The sequence below is a fragment of the Camelina sativa genome, chromosome 4, assembly GCF_030686135.1.
Source record: "Camelina sativa cultivar CO46 ecotype springtype chromosome 4, ASM3068613v1".
Classification (NCBI taxonomy): domain Eukaryota; kingdom Viridiplantae; phylum Streptophyta; class Magnoliopsida; order Brassicales; family Brassicaceae; genus Camelina; species Camelina sativa.
This window is the reverse complement of record NC_141883.1, coordinates 25,044,636-25,064,603: the sequence shown is the minus strand read 5'-3', so window position 1 is coordinate 25,064,603 and position 19,968 is coordinate 25,044,636. Positions and strand designations below refer to the sequence as shown.

Here is a 19,968-nt window from a genome sequence, read left to right as displayed (position 1 = left end):
CAACAGTTAAAAGTTAAAACATAGAACGAAATCTCTTAGAGTGGTCATGTACTACAATAATGTTCTTGTTTCCAAAAGGCTGTTATTACCCTATCTGTACACCTCCATGGCACCTACTCTTCTCGATGAAAGCTTCTCTCAACTTTCTAATCAATTGCATGCATGCAAAAAAAAAAAAAAAAAAAATTGAACAAGCATATATATTATTAATATCAAATATATAAGTTTACTTGCCTTTTTTTTCCAAGTCTATTTGTCTATAAGTTTTTGATTTTTAAAATTCTATAGATCGCTGTTCAAAAGTCTTACCTTATTTATGAAGAGAAGATCTATCATTCAATACTATCTGAAACGGTGGTTGTTTTAAAATTAAATAGAACGTACGTGGCCGTATTATTTTATCACTGTTTCACCAAGCTAATTGCGAACTATCCGTCCAACTTTTTTACTCGATTGATTTATTTGAACCGAAACTACCTTTTTCTTTATAGAGGGTTTGCATCCGAAACTACTTGAACAAAATAGTAAAATACTCCTACTAAATACAAAATCGATCACTCTAATATATATATGGTTAGATAATGATTTAGATCTAAAAGACGATTGATTTTTCATTGCAGCTATAACTTCGTTTTTCTCACATCGCAGTCAATTATCCAGCAAAACCTTTACTTCCACATCTCCATATTGCTTCCAATCAAACTAACATGGTAAAACGCTTTCCAATAGTGTTTATATATATATTGACTAATCCATATGTTTAAACTTCCCGGGAAACAGTTTAATGTGTCCTTCAAAACGTAGCCCTAACACTACTGAGCGAATTAGTCTTCCTGTCTAACCACGTTTACAGTCTTCAACTCTTATATATACACATACATACAAACTTCAAAGAGTTGTTATTAACTATAATTGATTAAGGATATTATTATTGCTTAATTTATATCAAAGCAGCCAGAGCGTCGTCTTGTCTACCAAAAACAGCTCTAAAAAAATAAATTCAGTGATAAAATGAGCACACATATATGTGCATATATATATATATATGTGTGTTTGATGTATAAGTGTGTATTATGTGTGGGAGTAAGATTTTTGTCGAGATGCAAAATGATTTGACAAGACAAGACAGTTTGTATGCTTTTGTGTGTGAAGTGATGTGTGATGTGGACTTGTGTTGACTTGACCTCTCATTCTCTTCCCTTTTTTCTCCTTCCTCCTTTCTTTAATTTTTCATGAATTGTCTTATCTTTTTCTTTTACACCAAAGTTTTTATAATTCGCCAGTTGACTCATATAATTTTACCTACCCAAGCATGTCTTCTTTACAAAAGAGGCTCACCTGTGTCCGAGAGTAGCTAGCTAACAATGAAAAGATTATTGGGGCACTAAGAGAATGAAGCCCAGTAAGTATCAAGACCTATTCAATAGCCCATATTATGTTGACTGAGCCAGATCTGTAACTTTTTTTTTGTTTTCCCCTTTTTTCAGATTGCCTATATCGTCAACTAAAATCTCAAATGTTTTAAAAGAAGTCAGAAAAGTCAGAAACTTAGTAGTAGACATGATTCTGAGTGATGATTACACGACTCTAAAGCAGATTCCATTACCAAGTACCAACCTTTTCTTCATCGTTTTGACGTTTGGAAACTTGATATGGAATTTAATTTCCAAACAGTGTAACTACTAGTAGTAGTATTGGTCTCTCTTTCATGCCCCACGAACACAAACAAAAAAAAGAAAAAAAAAACTACAGTAGTGTTACTTACTCTTCAACAATCTTCAAACGAAGGTCGTCGTGATTACAACCAAATCAATCATTAAATTGGAAATTTTTTTTAGATAATCCTACTTACTTAAATTAACGAATATACAAATTTCTGGAAAAAAATAAAATAAATAATAAAAAAAAGATTCCCATTCATTCATCTGGGAGCGAAGGAGACGGTGATATCAGTTGGCCGTTTCATATTCGCCGACCATTTCTCCGATTCCAAATACAATTGTGATATTTTCCCGGCGACTCTTCCCATCTCCGGCCTATTCACCGGATCCTCCTCAACACAATCCAACGCCAACCTCGATAATTTCTCCACCACCGTCACTGGAAACGAATCCCCCAATCTCCCATCCATCCACCTCCTCACTCTCCCCTCTCTATCCCCATCCCCGTCCTCGATCGCCGCTCTCGCCGTTTCAATCACCGACGTCCGTTCGAAATCTCCTGTGGATTTATCATACCTGTACTTCAACGGCTCCTCGCCTGAGAGTAGCTCCAGCATCATGACTCCGAAAGCGTACACGTCTGATTTCTGCGTCGCCGTTCCAGAATTTTGAAACTCCGGCGACATGTAACCTCTCACCCCTTCGAATCTGATCGCTCTGCTATCGGATCGCCTCGAGTTTCTCGATTCGTCTCTCTCCGGCGTCGTTTCGTCTGTTTCGCCGCAGAGCTGCGCGGTTCCGAAGTGACAGATCTTGGCGTTGAAATCAGGCTCCGTCACGATCACCGCCGAGCTCTTGATGTGGTTGTGAACCAAGTTCTCGATCTTTAAACCGGTCTTGTTGTGGATGTAATCGAGTCCGTGAGCTAGATCCGTCGCGATTTGAATCCGTGAAGTCCAATTAGATAAAACTGTGAAATTAGGGTTCTTAGGGTTTCTCAAACAATCAGCTAGAGAAGCTCCGTTGACGTATTCGTATACTAAGTAGATGTGATCGCCGGAAACAGAGGCGCCGAGTAGATTGATTATGCTCCCGTGGTGGCTCCGGCAGATATCTGAAAGACGATCTCTAAGCTCTTCCGTGACGATTCTTCGTCTAAACTTTCTCTGGAACACAACTACTTCTCTGCCTCTAAGATTGCAACGCCACGAGGCTTTGGAGGAGGATGAAGACAAGCGATGAGCTAAGAAATTGTTGGTGGCCGCACGGATCTCGGAGACGTTGTATATGTGAGGGTTCTCTGGTAAAGATTCACGGAGACTCGCGAGAGATGTTCGACTAGCGACTGAGGAGGAGGAGGAAGAGGAGGCGCCGGTTTTGACTGTTCTGTTGGAATTTGAGGTCGTTGTTGTTGTTGTTGTGCCTGAGGTGCTCGTTGATGACGGAGTCTGGTGGTGGTGGTGATGCCTCCTCTCTGATTGACTCGATCGTGATCGTGATCGTGTTCGTTTTGGCTCTGAGGCATTGACTCCCATTTTGGTTTTGCACATTAAGACAAAATTCTTAGTTCGAATTTGCGGAGTTAGAGTTAGACCTAGAAGAAGATGATCAGACATTAGACGGCGAAGAAGAGAGGCGGACACACGGAGACCAGCGCATTGTAGATGGCACGGATGTAGGCGTATGATACCGGACACGGAGATAGGCGCATTATAGCGAGGCACGGATGTCTGAATGGAAAAGTCTTCTCTTTTTTTTTTTTTTGTTGTTGTTGTTGTCCTCTATGGGTTTGGTCTTTGTTAGATATTTATATTAAGATTAATTAAAAAAACTCGAAATTGCAGTTTTATCTAATTTTCCAGGTCGAATCTATGAGAAAAGACGGCGACTTTCATAAAGAAACCTCTTTGACTTTAACATACACAAACTTCTTTAATAGTCCTAATCCGAAAACTTTTGAGTTGGCCTCGGCATGCGTGGAGAGATAAATAATACTACTACTATTGGTTAGTGATGTACTACTTTAGTTATGTAGATCTCTTAAAGACAGTGGTGGTTTCCATAAATCCTGTTCAAATTCCACTTCGTAGGGGAATTAAGCAAAGCGTGGATTCCAACGAAAAGAGATATATGGAATTTAGCCAAAAACTCTTCCATTGATGAATGAAAGCACTATTAAAGTTGGATTCGATAACAAATCTCTACCTTATCTTGTCAAATCCCTAGCTATACTTGAATATAACTATAACATATGACGTGTTAAAAGAAAAGAATAAAACTATGACATATACAAAAATAAATTGTTTTGGAAAACAAATCTACCTTAACCGATCGGATAAACGGGGGGAAAGCGGCCACGGAGACCATAATGTGAACAACACACTAGAAAACTACAAAATGCTGCAAAAGTGTTTTCTGTATAAGTGACGTGAATGATGACATCGTTTCATGATGATTTTACCTCTTTTTTTGTTCTTCTAATATTTTACTTGTTCAAAATTATTAATAATAAATGCCGACAGAAAAAAAAAAACGATAAATTTAGGGTTTTCCTAGTCTTTCATGTGTAATACTATACCATGTATCAACCCGCACTATGTTCGAGATAAATCGATTTAAATAAAATATTCTAAATAAAATTATTATTTGAGATTTAAAATTCATTTGTATAAAATAAAATATGTAAGTAAATTTTTTTTTCGTTTATTCAAATTTGCGTTTATTTTCTGTAAAATACGTTTCACCGTGAAATATTTAAACTTGGAAATTTTTTTTAAGGTAGTCTAGAAAGTTTTGATATCTTTTTGTGTGACTAAAAATCAAATTCACATATTTTATGTCATTATTATCTATATTACTATACCATCAAATAGATAAAGCAATATTTTAAACTAATTGATTTAATTTAAACTAATCATAAGTTTAAAAATGTAATGAGAAAAATGATAAAAGTGATAAATAAATGAATAATTTTTTTTCTTGTTTGTGAAATGTAATTTACTTTTAATAAGTAAATAGGTTACGAAAATGATAATTAAATGCATTTTTGGATTTAATAGTTGATTAAATCTTTTATTTTCAAAAACTAATAGAAAAAACAAATTATTATTTGAGATTTAAGATTCGTTTGTATAAAACAAAATATGTAAGTAAAGCTTTTTTCGTTTATTCAAATTTGCGTTTATTTTCTGTAACATATGTTTCACCCGTGAAATATTTAAACTTGGAAAAGAATTTTAAGGTGGTTTAGAAAGTTTTTATGTCTTTTTGTGTGTCTAAATATCAAGTTCACATACTTTATGTTTCACATTATTATCTATATCACTATACCATCAAATAGCTATATCACTATACCATCAAATAGATAAAAAACAATATTTTTAAACTAATTGATTTAACTTAAACTAATCATAAGTTTAAAAATGCAATGAAAAAATGATAAAAGTGATAAATAAATGAATAATTTTTTTTCTTGTTTGTGAAATGTAGTTTACTTGTAATAAGTAATTAGGTTACAAAAATGATAATTAAATGTATTTTTGGATTTAATAATTGATTAAATCTTTTATTTTTAAAAACTAATAGAAAAAAACATTGATTCATAATATTTCAGTGGCATATTTATGTAAATAACAATGAGAAGTAAAGACATTTATTAACCAAGATACATAAGCTATGTGAGTGCCACAATTTAGAGTTTGCGTTTTTGTGAAAATGCTTCTTTTAATATATAGAGGATTTAGCATATTTTTAGAAGATAATATTTACTGCTCATTAGCCGATTAGTTAAACATTTATTGATTCAACACTGTGCTTCAACCTTGGCGTTCGACACTAATTAAGTTTTAGTTGAACCATTCGTTTACGTTGTCTTTTTCTTTTTTGGTGCATATCGTTTACGTTGTCTCTGAAGTAATTATTACACATGTAACTTTCCTAGCTTGAGCCAAAAAAAATTGCTACTAGGTGCAATTTATCCATATTTTATCCATTCACGTGATTCGGTGATTGTGATGTAATTCCCTAATTGATTCGTTGAATATTCCCTTGATCATTAAAAATTACGACTACAACCAGTGTGTCGCCGTAGAGAATGTTCTTCGTAGTATCTATTGTTCACTTACAATTTTATAAAATATATATACAACTGTGATTTGTATATGGATATTTATACTTAGAATAAACTGTATTATTAAGTGCAGGGCCGGCCGACTAACTTTGTTGCCTAAAGCCAAATTTTTTTTTTGTCCATTAACAAACATTGGGAAAAAAATGTTACAAAATCTGCTACTCCCAAGGTTCAAACTGTGACACTGAATGAGAGTAGAGGAGGTACTTAACCACTGTACTACTGAAGCGTTTTCGAAAATAATACCCCTTAATTTGTTTATATAATTTGGCACCTAAAGCCCTTGTTTTGCGAGCTTTAAGTCAGGGCCAGCCCTTATTAAGTGTATATGGCATATGGGGGACAATGGGGACTGAATTTTTTTCTTATAGAGCTGGGATTAGATACTACTTGCAGGTTTTTTGCCGACCACAACGTTACTATAAATTCGAGATAAACAAAGAAAAACTCTTTCTTTTTTTTTTGGGCAAAAACAAAGAAAAACTCAAGCCGCCAAACAACAATTGACATAAACATATAAGCTTGATTATTGTCTCCATATGGATCATCCAACGAATACGGTCGCATGTAAGTCAACCCTATATACTTTGTGTTTCATGACTTCTAACATACACCATGTTATCTAATGCTGTTAATTGGGATTATCTTCAGACAATCTGAGACATTGTTTAACTGGCACAAACTAATTAGTACAACGTACGTAACAGATGAGATACTTTAGTGAATGCATGACACTCTTTTGAAGGATATTCTCCAAAATCTAGTTTTTGAATTGGAGTTAAGATTTATCTGAGAGTTTTTGGTAGGAAACAAATGTCCGAGGTAGCAAACAAATATGATGGAGATGTTTTTTTGGTTGGTGGTGCCTAGCTAAAGACAAAAGTCAAGGAAGTGGTGAAAACTCATCATCGTATAAATTCTTAAAACACTATATGTTCTGCAACTAGTAAATGAAATTATACACTACTTGCGACTGCGAGTACTACGGTTAATGCTTCATTTTTGAAAGTTTAGCTCAAAAGTTCAAAACCATTTATACCTTGATTTGTTTTAAATATAGTTTATGCATTATGTTTTCTGAGCTTAAATATGTATACGCTTGACATACAAAATAGTTTTATTTGGTTAATTTTTTTGGTAATGTGTAAAATGCCAAATTCAAAAAGGAATTTAATATATATATCTTTAGTTTTGTGTTATATTTGACAAATAAAGCTCATACATTTTTAGAAAGAAAAAAAAACTCATTTTAGTGGTATTTTCATTGACTTTGGATATCATGATGCGTGTGTTTCAACTTTATTGAATTGTTATTGTCTGCTTTATAGATTACCTTTCTTATTTCAAATTCAATTGCTTCTGAAAGAAATTAGGAATTAGAATTACGAGTTACGATTTCCATGATATCCCCAAAAGTCTCAAATTTGGTTGTTCCCGGTGCAATTAAGAAGTAGATACTCCAGTGAAAGCTCAACTTTGATTGAGTTTGTAAAGAAATCAGGGTTTAGGGAAAGAGCTAAAGACTTAAGAAGAAGAAAATTAAAAGCAATAGAGAGAAATCAAGGAAGCGTTGACTGTGTAGTGTCGACTTGGGATTATGCCCCATTTACTAACTAACTCGTGTCAATTTGAGAATTGGAATTTGAAAACCAAGCAATATCACATCAAAGGAGAGGTGAATATCCAACTCAGGCTTCTACATATTATAAAACTCTAAAGAGTTATTCAAATTGTGAAGCAACAAGCAGTGGAAAACAACAGTTTTGTCAAAGAGAAAACTTGTAAGAAAGTAAGCTGCCATTGTATGCACAGAGAAGAAGTCATGATTGTGGTGTTCATTTCTTGCGAGACATGGCCGCTATGATACCACCAGCTATGAGACCTACGGCTCCAAAGGCTGTTGCTGCGATGCCTATCCCTATAACACCATCTGAGAATATAAAAAAAAAATACCACCATTAAGTAACTCTGTAATTCAACTCAGACTCTGTTACTAAATATTTGCAGTCTCTTCTAGAACTATCATTTCATGAGTTTAGGTTCGAGGAGTAGCTTACCCTTTGTGATTTTGTCTTCAATGGCCTTCTTAAGGACCAAAGCTTGTCTCCAATCAGCTTGCATCTATCAAAACAAACCATCCATCAAAGAGCAAAACAAGGTGCATACATATATACAAGCACGAGCTGCCTATAAAGAAAAGAGTTAGGAAGTGGATAAAAACCTCGATACAGCGGTCGACAAGGCGCCTGCTCTTTGAGTAATCCCCACTTCTGTAACATCCAACAGCAAGAAGATAGATCTTCTCTCGCTCCTGTAAAGGAGAGGCACTGTCTTCCAGAGCTGCTGCAACAACAACAACAACAACAACAACAACAACAACAATTTTATCAATCTACACTCTTGTGTCAAAAACCATTGATAAAGTTTTCAGCCAAACCAAATCTTTCAGGACATGGTTTTCACAAAATAAAGATAGGAAGCATTACTACCTTCAAGCATGGCAATTCCGCGTTGCACATCTTCGGTCTGACGGGAATGAACAAGAGCCCACGACAATCGCATTAAGCACTCTTTCTTACGATCTTCAGGGCCAGAATCTGTGGCCTCTTTAACCTCTCTTTCACATCCCTACACATCAATCAAAAACCACAGAGTTTTTAGTTGGTGAAAAAGCCTATAAAAGTTTGAAAGAGTACACAAAGCTATCAAACGAAAACCATGGGAGTAACTAAAGTTCTAAAGCTCGATTTCAAAGTTCTCTCGAATCAAAAAAAAAAATCAAAGGATGGGGCTAATCTTCGAGAAAGCAAATCTGATTTCAGAAATTGGCAAAACAAAAACAGTTCTAAATTTTCCCCAAACAGTTAGTGATTCCATTTGCCTACAAAGAGATGGTTCTTCGTCTTCGGAAACATAAGGCGGAAAAAAAAAAAAAGCGAACACATGAGGAGGATTAGAGAAAAACTTACAGCGATGACATCTCCGTCGCACCAAGGGATCTTTTCGCTGCCAGTGAAGAAGGAACCGACGGAGTCAAAGAACTGTCCGATCTTAGCATCCATTGAAGGCGATTTCTCGAGCTTTGATTAATGTGAGACTTCGTTTCTGGCCTCTCTCTCTCTCTTTCTTAATACTTAAGGAGAGAGTTTTCTTCAGGAGAAAGTGGACTTGCTGCCCAAGCTCAGGGAAACTTACCGAATATTATCAACAAGACCCCTCTATTTTTAGATTTTACCCAAATGTATCCCATATCTTCTGTTTAAACCCATTGGAACAAAATCTTAACCGATACGACTGCGAATTACTTCTTTTTAAGATGGTTATATATTACTCAATCAAGCAATTTGGATAGTATGTTTTTTGTTGCCTAAAATACTAAGAAATAGGCAACACATTTCACATTTTAGTTTGTAATTTCTATCTATATTATTATTTTTGAAATTAAAATGCCGTTGAAGTTTTGATTATTTAATTTGTTTTATTTACAACATTAACCCCTAAAACAATTCCATAAATAACATTGTAGAGAAACTCAAATACTAAACTTTCTTAAATTGACCAACATTTGTTACATTTATTGCCATAAAATCTTAACAATATCTATACATTCCGATTTTTCCAAAAACAACTCTACCCATTAAAGTTTTAACCCATTAAATCTCCTAAACTATTTTTATGGATGTTAGATTCTCTCAAATTTAAATGACATACAACAGATTTTCCATAACAAAAGTTTACAATCTCCATAATTATATTAACATTAATAAATTTCCTAAACCGATAATCCAATTGTAGAATGATTTGAAAACCAATATTCACAAATATTTAACTTTAGCAAGAAGACATACATTTAATTCAGTATATATTTTATTTAGAAACTGAATATTGTTTGGTAATAATATAAACAACTAAAAACGGAATACAATTAAATTTCGCTTTTATTGGTCTCGATAAAAGACTCCTTCCTCATCAAACATATTTAGATATATAAATATCAACTTCAAAAACTATACAAAACATCTACAACCAAAACCTACAACCTCATATCTAAAAGAGAAATGGCTGCAACATTTGGTTTTTTGAGAGATGTCCGCTCTTACAAGACGGCGTGGAGGGTGCAAGTGAAAGTCCTTCACTTGTGGCGTCAATACACAAGCAGCACTGCGGAAACCCTGGAGCTGATCTTGGCACTGTAAGAATCACACAAAAACATAATTTCCATTATTCTTTTTATTATTCACATGAATCTTACTATGCTGCTTTAATCATTTTAGGAAACGAAAATCCACATCAGTCAAAAAAGACATGGTTAGACGGTATGTTTGATTATTTTGATTATTTTTTTTACGCAAAACTTATTTTGATTATTATTTTTTTCACAAAAACTTATTTTGATTTTGGTGAGACAGGTTGACATTAATCTCATATAGGGAGTTAAGTGGAATTGTTTTTTTTTTAAAACACTTTTAGATGTGTACAAGGAGATAAATGTATTACTAGACTATACATATACCACACGAGTTAAAACTTTGAAAACACTACAAAAATCCTAGTACTTTGAATACTTATATCAAATAGCTGTAAAATTTTATATTTTTAAAATTAATAAAACAATAATAAATTAACAAATAAATACAATATAAATTTTAAAATTAAAAATATTGTTCTGCGGTGTACCCGGGTTAAATCCTAGTTGTCAACAATATTTGAGGTGACATTTTGTTTAATTTAAGAAAAAAAAAAACAAAACATAACAGAGGTTATATAAGAAAATACAAAGACTTATAAGAACTTCAAAATAATCGGAGAGATTTGCTGAAAGCTTGCCACTTCTTAAAATTCTTTGGATCAAATTCAAGAGTTTCTTGTTTTCTTCCTCTGGTGATTCTTCTGCTACAGTCCCTAATTGGTTTCACCAAATTTTTTAATAGCTTCTTCAGACCTGATTTTCGTCGGCCTTGGCAAGCAGGAGCGGCTGTATGTATTGGGTAATAATCATCATTAAAGACCTCAATGTACATGAGAGAGAACCCGGATGCAGCAGATAGGCTTCGACCAAGCAAGGCATTGTTGAGGTGAGCCTCGAAAGATAACCGCTCGAATCGATCCATTAATGAGCTTTGATTGTCCTCGAACCTCTGAAGAAATGGTGGAGTCGTCTCCATGGCTTTTTGTGTTCTTTTGATAAGCTTGAAGTTACTGCTCTTTGTACGGAAAGACATAAGTGGAAATGTTGTCAAGAACAAGCAAAGGATCATTTCTTTGTTAACTTTTTCTTGGGTTTAAAGCAAAGGATCTTCTTCTAGTCAAGGATTAAAACACAAAACCTTACAAACAAACAAGTTATTTTTTTTCTGAAAAATAACTACACGTGATGGCTTTTGTTGATTTCTTCACCATACACATCGGTAAGCAACATGCGATTCCGTGAGTTCACCTCTGTAATTCACCTTCACAACTTGTCCTTTCTCTAATCCGTAGTACCTTACGATCGCATCTTTCTTCGAAAGCCGAGGAAGCTATTAAAAGTTCGTTTTAGAATGAACGGTTAGAAGGGTGAGTGAGAAGAATGTCTTTTAGTAAGCTCCAAGCAAGTGGATGATGTACCTGTTTTTCCTCGATGCTGAACTTCTTGAGAAGCGCTGTCTTCTCTTTATCATCCAGAACCTGATGTCGTAGCTTCAGTGTATGTTTCGTTATGTTGACTAGCAGATCGGTTATCTTAACAAGACAGTAAGAAAGAAGCTCTCGATGTTAACATTTTCTAAGTTGTACCAAACAGAAATTAGATTAGGGATGAGATACAAACCTGGAATATTTCGACTTTGAAAGAAAAAAGTTCGATGGCTTTCAAGGCTTGATTGGTTACATGGCTTTGCAGAACTATTATCAGCCCGGTTATTGTTCCTTGGCTAAGCACATCCGCTGCTATACTGCGGATTGCGTTGACTTTAACCATGCCAGCACCACAAAAGACAATCTTTATCTGACCAAGCAAAATCACAAACCCGCTTGAACCAGAAACTTTTAACCGTTTAACCAATAACACACTCTTATTATATCCAGAGGATTACTATGAGATATCTGTCTATATGCCATAAAACAAGAAGCAACATGAGCTGAAAATAGTGTAACAATCTATCTATGAAATCGGACTAGTTATAAAAACAGGACAAGCATGCCTATGACTATGATGAGCATCCCAAAAATCAGTGGCAACATGATACTAACCAACCAACAGAAAAAAGATTGAGACTTTCAAAAACATCAACTTAACCGTTTCTTATGCAGTTTTATCTCACTCCAAAATCAAATTGGGACTTGTAAGCTATATCACATTTGACCATGCTTTAAAGGGTGGAGAGATTAAATCAAGCACTCCGTGACAATACATTGTAAACAATCAGAATGTTCATAGCCAGAAACAGAAGTCTAAGAATCACTTGTCACTTGTTAAATCCTTTACCAGAAGAAAAAATCACATAACAAAGTCTCAGAAGTCAAACGGATGAGGCATACTACTTGACAAGGACCATAACATATTTAACTTTAGTAATCTGAATCCACAAAGTAGCAACGCCAACTTCAATTCGAAGACAAGCAATGAAAAGAATCCAAATTTGATAACACATCCATCTTCTTCACAGCTAAAACAGTAAACCCCACAACATGCAAATGCAAAAAAAACCTCTAGAAATCGAAAAAAAACAAAGCGAAAGCGAAATGCTTTGATTAACCTTTTTAGAAGAATTGGAGCGGTGTTGAGCTGAGATATGGAGACGGTCAACATCGGGACGGTCGCCGTAAACAGTTCGAAAATCGTGGAGGGAGAGATTGATATCTTCGGGGGAGACTTCGTAGCCTCTGTCTCGGAGCATCTCGAAAGCATTTCTCCGCGCAAGATAGTATCTGTGAGTCTCTTCACTCGATGGATCCACGTATTCGCTCAGACACGGACGCGGAGCTGTCCCGTTCTTTTTCTCTACCATTTTTTTTTGTCTTTCCTTATCTGAGCAAAACAGAGTACAGTGATGGGACTTAAAGCGACTTTAAAACGATGCTGGGACATAAAAGCGACTTAAAACGACGCCGTTTCCATGAGTTGAAAAGTAATTTTCACTGACTTGAGATTTTGTACTGATATTAGCCATTAAAAGCCAATGAGCTAGCAGGTCACATTAGTCAAATTCGATTATGTGGAACTTTAGATTTTTTTTTTTTTTGAACACAACAACTTCCGTTAAAAACTTAAAATCTCAAAAAGGAGGGATGTTCTTACAACTTAGCATTAAACGGTTACAAGAAAGATAAAGATAAAGACTACATGAGTCTTCCAAAGAGATGCACAACCTTGAGGAGTTTGCAAAAGGTGAAAGATCTTTTGGTGTCTTGTAGGATTCAACTTTGAAGGCAAGCTTCAGGAAATCCCTAACCAAAAGGTGGTCATACTTCGCTCTTACGGTAGACGCATTGGAGCTTTTGAAAGTGTGCTCCATGGAGGAGACTAAGGGGTGAGATGGTTGCAGAGTGGTCATGGCGGTTGAAGAAGATGAAAACGGGGCTCTCATTGGGAGGGTAACAGGCGGTAACAAAACAGGTGGGTCATCCCTCTCATGGCAATGAAGGTAAATGAATTCCACACAAAGCTTGTAATCAGTTTGTTCCTGGACTAGATCAACATACCCAAGTTTTCTATCTAATGGTGGTAAACGAAGTAGGGGTTTAAAGGGTTCAAAGATAGTGTTCAGGCAGGCTGTCGGATCAGATTCAAAGATATGTCTACACAATGCAAGCATCCGGACAGGGTTAAGAGACTGACCTCGATAAAATAATCTAAGAAGCAACTTTGGAGCCACCGATGTTCTGCTACCGAGAGAAACTCGTCTTGACCAAGCAAAGATAAGCGGTACTTCCATAGAGATGCAAAAAAGTTCATGATTGGGTTCAGGAGTCGGGTGAGGCGGATAGAAGATGCTGGTGAAGGCAAGGTAACCCCAACATTGTAACGGTGGGGTCATAATGCCAAGCTTCACCAAGCAGTCTTCCTCAAAGAGATCATCCCTGGAATCACATTGAACTCTACACAAAGGGTTCTCAAGCAAATTAAACGAAGTCAATGTTCCGCTATCGAGGGAATCTCGTCTTGACCAAGCAGATAACACCGGTACTAAGCAATTTGATCTTGATATAAAGCAAGTATAGGCGGATCGAGGGAGATTCCAATGCAGGGATGCATCATAGCCTAAGTAGAGTAAACTATCTACCAGGGTTCCAAAGTAAGATTGGGGAGCAAACATGGGCCAAAGAGATATCGAGGTTGGGACAGAAGCAGCCGGAGTTATGATGTTCTTCGTCAAGATCTTTAAAGGCTCCGGCGTCAACACAGAGCTCCCGTCCAGCTGCAGCCAAGTAAACCACTTGGAGAGAGGATATAAATCCGAGGATCAGTGAGATGTTATGGTTGACTGTGGAAGAGGCCAGATCGAGAGATTAACACCAAGGAGATCAGGCCATTCGGGGGGTTGAGGGGTGAGTTCAGGCAGTAGGGTACTCAGTCGAGTAGCTACGCTGAGAGAGGAGAGTGGATGTAGAGGAACGATGGACAGTGGATGAAGCTGATGCATAGCCGGAGCAGAGATCTGAATTCTCAAGAGGACTCTGATGAAAAAACCAAAAACACAAACGAGATTTGCAGACAGAAGTAGAGAGGGATCGGAGATACTGAGAGATTCCGACGCCGGCAAACCGGAGCTCTACCAGCGTCGAAAGATGATGAGATGAGCGGCGCCTCGATTATCGTGTAAGAGAGAATTAGGGCGAACTACGCACGTGAGGCTGTCTATATACTTTAGATTTTCTTTTTCTTTTCTTTTTATTGATTGAAAGCAATTTTCTCCATAAATTTTTCTTAACGGAGTTTATTGGGCTCACGAGCTTATTTCAACAAATCCAAAACCATTCTGACACAAGGTTATATATACTATGTCTTGGCCACATCTAGCAAATGAACTTAGGCTGACTGTTTCAGTATACAGATTTCAGGACCGCTTCTTTGCCATCTCCTCCAAGGAAAAACACCAAAACAAACATGCCTCGCTCTACGGTAAATTAAATCATTGGCTGGAAGCCATCCTGATTTAGAGTAAAAAGGTAAACCACAATCACCTCTAACAGTCACCATCAAAACATGTTACGAAGTCGTCAGATCTTAAATAAATATTCATCAAACCTTCTTTGAATTACTTATCAAAGTGGTCATGCTCGCCAATACCTGTTACATAAATAATCCACTCAGCTTTCTTTTCATTAAGCGGATACCTAAGCCAGACAGTAGCTAACATGTGTTCCCCAGTCAAAAACACGGTATATGCATAGAACTTCAACCTTTACTGTGTAATCGTGTCACCACCGATGATAGGTGATCTTAGATGACCAACATGCAATTCTTCTGCAATGTTGGGAGAGTAAAAATTAACCACGACTCTCTTAACAGGAAGAGTAGGCGCCCATGTGTCACTTCCATTGATAAGAATATTCTTAATGCTCTGCAGGGATTAGACTCTCTTAATTAGATGTAAAATGACCGTTTGTACAAGTGAGCAAATACACAATAGGAGTACCTTGACTTATGTTACTGATTAGGTTTACCTGTCGATGGACCAAAGACGTTGTGTTATAGGTAAAACCACCATCTATCTTGACAAGCATGAGTGTGGTATTCAAGTCTTCAATGGTAATAACACCATCATCATCAATTTCTTCAATCAGTCAATTCCTCAATCAGGGTAGTGATATCAGGTTTGTAAAAGCTTGTTTCCTGCCACGAACCAAGGTATTTTACATTAGTAACTCATCCATCTATCTGTCTTCCATTCTGCTTTTTAAAAAAATATACAAGTGAGCAAAAACAGAACAAGAACCTCGACCATATAAATAGGCTGATAAATCCGGATCCGGTAACAGAGCATGATTTCACCGACTCAGAAGCAGGGGGATTTGAATCAAAGTAAGAAAGTGTTAACAGAGAAAAAAAGAAGAAGATTATACTACAACTACGAAATAGGAGCATAAAAAAGACCCAAGAAAGAAACCTGCTTGCTCTTCTGGAACCCTTTGGTTTCACTATTGACCACACACGCATTACACTGTCACTGCAAACAAACAACAACAGTATGAGTAAACGAAAAGAAATTAAAATGTAATCGAAAGAGAAGATGGGAGAACCTTTGATGATCTCTAAAATTTTGATATGAGCCGACTTTGATCTAGTGATTGGAGTCGTGATTGGAACTAGAACAAGAGATTTTAAGAGCTAACTTCCCTTTAACCCAACTCTCTCATCGAGAATTAGGTTAATTGTTGGAAGCTTGAAATTCTCATTAGCATAAGAGGGTTCTTATATAAAACCTTACACCGACCTATCTCTCTATTAAAAGTAAATTATATAAACCTTAAATCTAATTAAAAAAGAATAATACCATAATTCTAATAATCATATCAAAACCTAATAATCATATCATTACTCCCCTCTTCCACTTGAAGCTTGTCCTCAAGCTTCAGCTCATGGCATGTCCTCCTCTTCAATTGGTTCATCGTCTTGATTAGCACCATCATTGACTACCGTGATCTGAAAAAGGACTGGTTTGCAAACATGCCCTCGGGTGAAGAATTCATCACAGTTGAAGCAGAGACCTTTTGCTCGTTGCTCTTCCATTTCTGCGGTGGTCAATTTCTTCAAAAATAGTTGTTGAGGAGCCGGTTTCTCTTCTGTTTGTTGGAGCAACTGAGCTTCCTTGTCTTTCCCACCCTTGGAGCTCTCACGATTTCCCGTCCTAGGGAACAAGATCGAGTGTTTAGCTATTGGTGCCAAATGTCCTCCAAACGTCTGTGTCCGCTTGTCATTATCAATCTTGTATTCATTATCTTGGGCATATTCCATTGCTTCAAATATTGTCTCTGGCCTCAAATACTCAACTTCTTTTCTCAAAGAATCAGTTAAACCCACACAGAACTGTCATAACTGTTGATCACCTGATAGCTTCGTTCGCCTTACCAAACATTCCTCAAACTGCTCACAATACTCATCTACTGTTCCTATGTGTCGTAGGTTACTTAGCTCACCCATAAGATTTACTGCATCTGCTCTGCCAAATCTACTTTTGCAGATTTTCTTAAACTCTCTCTCCAACCCAGTCGATGTGTAATTAACCTTCACAAATTGATATACCAATGATGTGCCTTATCCGTCAACACAAAGGTTGCTTGTCGCACTTTCGCATCATCGTTGTATATTCCTTGATCCTCAAAGTAGTCTTCACACTTCTGCAGCCACTCAACAGCATTCGTTGAGCCATCATATCCCGGAAATTCCATCTTAGATGGTGGAACTATGATTCTCTCAGCCTCCCTTCCTCCACTCTCTCTTCCTTCAGCTCCACTTTTCCAAACAGCCCCCTTGTGTTCCCTAAAGTCTCCCGTCATGTGAGTCGATCTCTCCTCTTGTGGAAGTTCCCCAATGGGCCTCACCGACCATTCTCCACCTCCATCTTGCAATCGGTGTCCATGTTCTCTTCCCATAGATCGTTGTGCCCAAGGACCACCAGAGGAAGTGCCTTTACCCTCTCCTCCGTTAGTGTTGTTATTTTTTTCTGCTTTAGAAACCGATGATGTGTCTTTTTCAACCTCCTCTGCTTCCACTCCCACCACCGAGGCCAAAAAACGAATTTTACCCAAGGCTTCTTGCTTACCGGCTTTTATAGCTTCCCTGATCTAGGTTTGCTCTTCACGAACTTCTTCCATCCTTTACTTATTTTGCTCTCGCTCCTCCTGTTGGTCCGCTTTTATGGACTCAAGGGCGGCTTGGTGTGAGTTTGAAGTCTGGTGGAGTTCACCCAGGTCAGCGTGTAGACGTTCGAACATCTTCTTAACTTCCTCAAATTGTGATGTGGTCATCGCACCTTCTCCGATTGAACCAGCTTGCTCTGATACCAAGACGATATGAGCCGACTTTGATCTAGTGATTGGAGCCGTGATTGGAACTAGGACAAGAGATTTTAAGAGCTAACTTCCCTTTAACCCAACTCTCTCCTTGAGAATTAGGTTAATTGTTGGAAGCTTGAAATTCTCATTAGCATAAGGGGGTTCTTGAGTTGACGTTTTTAGATATCCCCCAAAATTTCCTTCCTGTTGTCAACATGACTCGATCAAAAAAATATCATTTATGAAAATGGAGGAAAAGAGAAGATACTATGGAAAAGAAAAAAGAAGACTTACAGTTACAGCTACCATGTTTACCATCGGGAGAGTGTCTTTGGTTGCCCAAGCCGTGTAAGTGTCCTAGTTTACAAAACGAAACAGAGAAATTAGTACAAGTAGCTAACCACAGACGAAAAAATAAGAGAGAAACGGGAGAGATTAAGTTGATACCTGAGCGAGGCAGGTTCTGCAAATTCAGACTGCGAGTACAAACACAAAAACAACGTCAAAATATAAGAGAAAATTTGATGTAAAAAGACCATGTGTACCAAGTGGGCAAAACCACAAGAGGAGTACCTTGGCCATATAATCAGCAGATACATCGAGATCGAGTAACAGATAATGATTTCACCATCTCTAAGGCAATGAGATTTGATCCAATGGCCTATCTGAAAGAAACAAAAATAAACGGGGGAATCAAAGCAATAAAGAGTTAACTAATAAGAATATACTACAAGACGAACATAGAGCATACAAAACACCCAAGAAAGAAACCTGCTTGCTCTTCAGGAACCCTTTGGTTTCATTACTGACCATACACCCAATACACTGTCACTGCAAACAAACAAAAACAGTATGAGCAAACATGAAGAAATTAATATGTAATCGAAAAACAAAACGATGGGAGTACCTTTGATGATCTCTGAAAACTTTGATATTAAGCACCAGAGGCAGCAGCAAAGGCAGGGTGGATCCACATCAATTTTACCTGGAACTGGACACATTAAAGAGCTTCTTGAGTTGCCTTTTGTAGATTTCCCCTGAAATCTCCTTTCTGTTGTCACATGACTCCATCAAAATTTATCATTCGTGACACGAAAAAAGAGAAAATACTATCAATCAAGACAAAAGAAAAAAGACTTACAGTTACAACTACCGTGTTTGCCATCGAGAGTGTCTTTGGTGGCCCAAGCCGTGTAAGTGAGAGTCCTAGTTTACAAAACGAAACAGAGAAATCAATACAAGTATTGGCTAACCACAGTCGGAAAACGAAAAAGAAAAATGAGAGAGAAACGGGAGAGATTAAGTTGATACCTGAGCCAGGCAGATTCTGCGAGTTCAGACTGCAAGTACAAACACAAAAACAATGTTAAAATACAAGAGGTAGATATATAAACTACTAAATTAACCCGTAATAGAGCAGCCATATAAGTTGTGTTATCGGTAAAACCATATAAGTTTTAAAAAGGAGATAAAAACTGATGTAAAAATACAAGAGAGCAAAAACAAAACAGGAGTACCTTGGCCATATAATCAGCTGATAATTCCAGATCCAGTAACAGAGCATGATTTCACCATCTCAGAGACAGGGTGATTTGATCCAATGGCCTATCTGAGAAAAAACAAAAAAAAAAGGGGGAATAAAGTAATAAAGAGTTAAATAAGAAGAATATACTACATGAAGAGCATAGAGCATAAGAAAGACCCAAGAAAACCTGCTTGTCCAAGAGCAACACTACGCTTGCAACAACCCTTTGGTTTCACTATTGACCATACACGCATTACACTGTCACTGCAAACAAACAACAACAGTATGAGTAAACATAATGGAATCTAAATGTAATAAAAAAACAAAACGATGAGAGTACCTCTGATGATCTCTAAAATTTTGATATTACGCACCAGAGGCAGCAGCAATCAAGGCAGGGTGGATCCACATCATTTTTACCTGGAACAGGACAAATAAAAGAGCTTCTTGCGTTGCCGTTTTTAGATATCCCCAAAAATTTCCTTCCTGTTGTCACATGACTCAATCAAAAAATATCATTCATGAAACAGGAGGAAAGAAGAAGGTATTATGGAAAAGAAAAAGAAGCCTTACAGTTACAGCTACCATGTTAGCCATCTAGAGAGTATCATCCGTGTAAGTAAGATTCCTAGTTTACAAAATGAAACAGAAAAAATCAGTACAAGTATTCACTA

The 19,968-nt window shown here is 36.8% G+C and overlaps 3 protein-coding genes, 2 long non-coding RNA genes and 1 pseudogene across 6 annotated transcripts; all 6 read right to left on the bottom strand.

Moving 5' to 3' along the window:
- Nucleotides 1-1,735: 1,735 nt before the first annotated feature.
- On the bottom strand, nucleotides 1,736-3,575 carry LOC104781616 (lysM domain receptor-like kinase 3). The gene has a single exon (XM_010506331.3). The coding sequence runs from the start codon at nucleotides 3,275-3,277 to the stop codon at nucleotides 1,922-1,924; it is 1,356 nt and encodes a 451-aa protein (XP_010504633.2). The 5' UTR covers nucleotides 3,278-3,575; the 3' UTR covers nucleotides 1,736-1,921.
- A 3,856-nt stretch (nucleotides 3,576-7,431) lies between these two features.
- On the bottom strand, nucleotides 7,432-9,007 carry LOC104781614 (mitochondrial fission 1 protein A). 2 transcript variants are annotated; one of them, XM_010506330.3, is made up of 5 exons: nucleotides 8,760-9,007; nucleotides 8,280-8,418; nucleotides 8,012-8,130; nucleotides 7,848-7,911; nucleotides 7,432-7,720 (listed from the first exon to the last, which is right to left on the bottom strand). In XM_010506330.3, the coding sequence occupies exons 1-5, from the start codon at nucleotides 8,850-8,852 to the stop codon at nucleotides 7,626-7,628; spliced, it is 510 nt and encodes a 169-aa protein (XP_010504632.1). In that variant the 5' UTR covers nucleotides 8,853-9,007; the 3' UTR covers nucleotides 7,432-7,625. The 2 variants fall into 2 exon arrangements, with proteins under 2 accessions (XP_010504632.1, XP_010504631.1); XM_010506329.3 differs by having other exon boundaries at nucleotides 8,012-8,133; nucleotides 8,760-8,978.
- A 2,024-nt stretch (nucleotides 9,008-11,031) lies between these two features.
- LOC104781613 (DNA-directed RNA polymerase V subunit 5A) lies at nucleotides 11,032-12,836 on the bottom strand. Its single transcript, XM_010506328.3, has 4 exons — nucleotides 12,528-12,836; nucleotides 11,600-11,776; nucleotides 11,398-11,511; nucleotides 11,032-11,309 (listed from the first exon to the last, which is right to left on the bottom strand). The coding sequence occupies exons 1-4, from the start codon at nucleotides 12,777-12,779 to the stop codon at nucleotides 11,184-11,186; spliced, it is 669 nt and encodes a 222-aa protein (XP_010504630.1). The 5' UTR covers nucleotides 12,780-12,836; the 3' UTR covers nucleotides 11,032-11,183.
- Nucleotides 12,837-14,635: 1,799 nt separating this feature from the next.
- Nucleotides 14,636-15,147, bottom strand: LOC147946170 (uncharacterized). The gene is made up of 2 exons (XR_015597111.1): nucleotides 15,020-15,147; nucleotides 14,636-14,922 (listed from the first exon to the last, which is right to left on the bottom strand). It is a non-coding gene; the product is annotated as an uncharacterized LOC147946170 (long non-coding RNA).
- Nucleotides 15,148-16,093: 946 nt separating this feature from the next.
- Nucleotides 16,094-19,772, bottom strand: LOC104781612 (uncharacterized). The gene is made up of 11 exons (XR_002037753.2): nucleotides 19,635-19,772; nucleotides 19,482-19,558; nucleotides 19,287-19,378; nucleotides 19,081-19,109; nucleotides 18,911-18,975; nucleotides 18,677-18,820; nucleotides 18,541-18,600; nucleotides 18,343-18,434; nucleotides 18,217-18,245; nucleotides 18,064-18,126; nucleotides 16,094-17,973 (listed from the first exon to the last, which is right to left on the bottom strand). It is a non-coding gene; the product is annotated as an uncharacterized LOC104781612 (long non-coding RNA).
- On the bottom strand, nucleotides 16,352-17,742 carry LOC147946169 (uncharacterized; annotated as a pseudogene).
- Nucleotides 19,773-19,968: the final 196 nt, after the last annotated feature.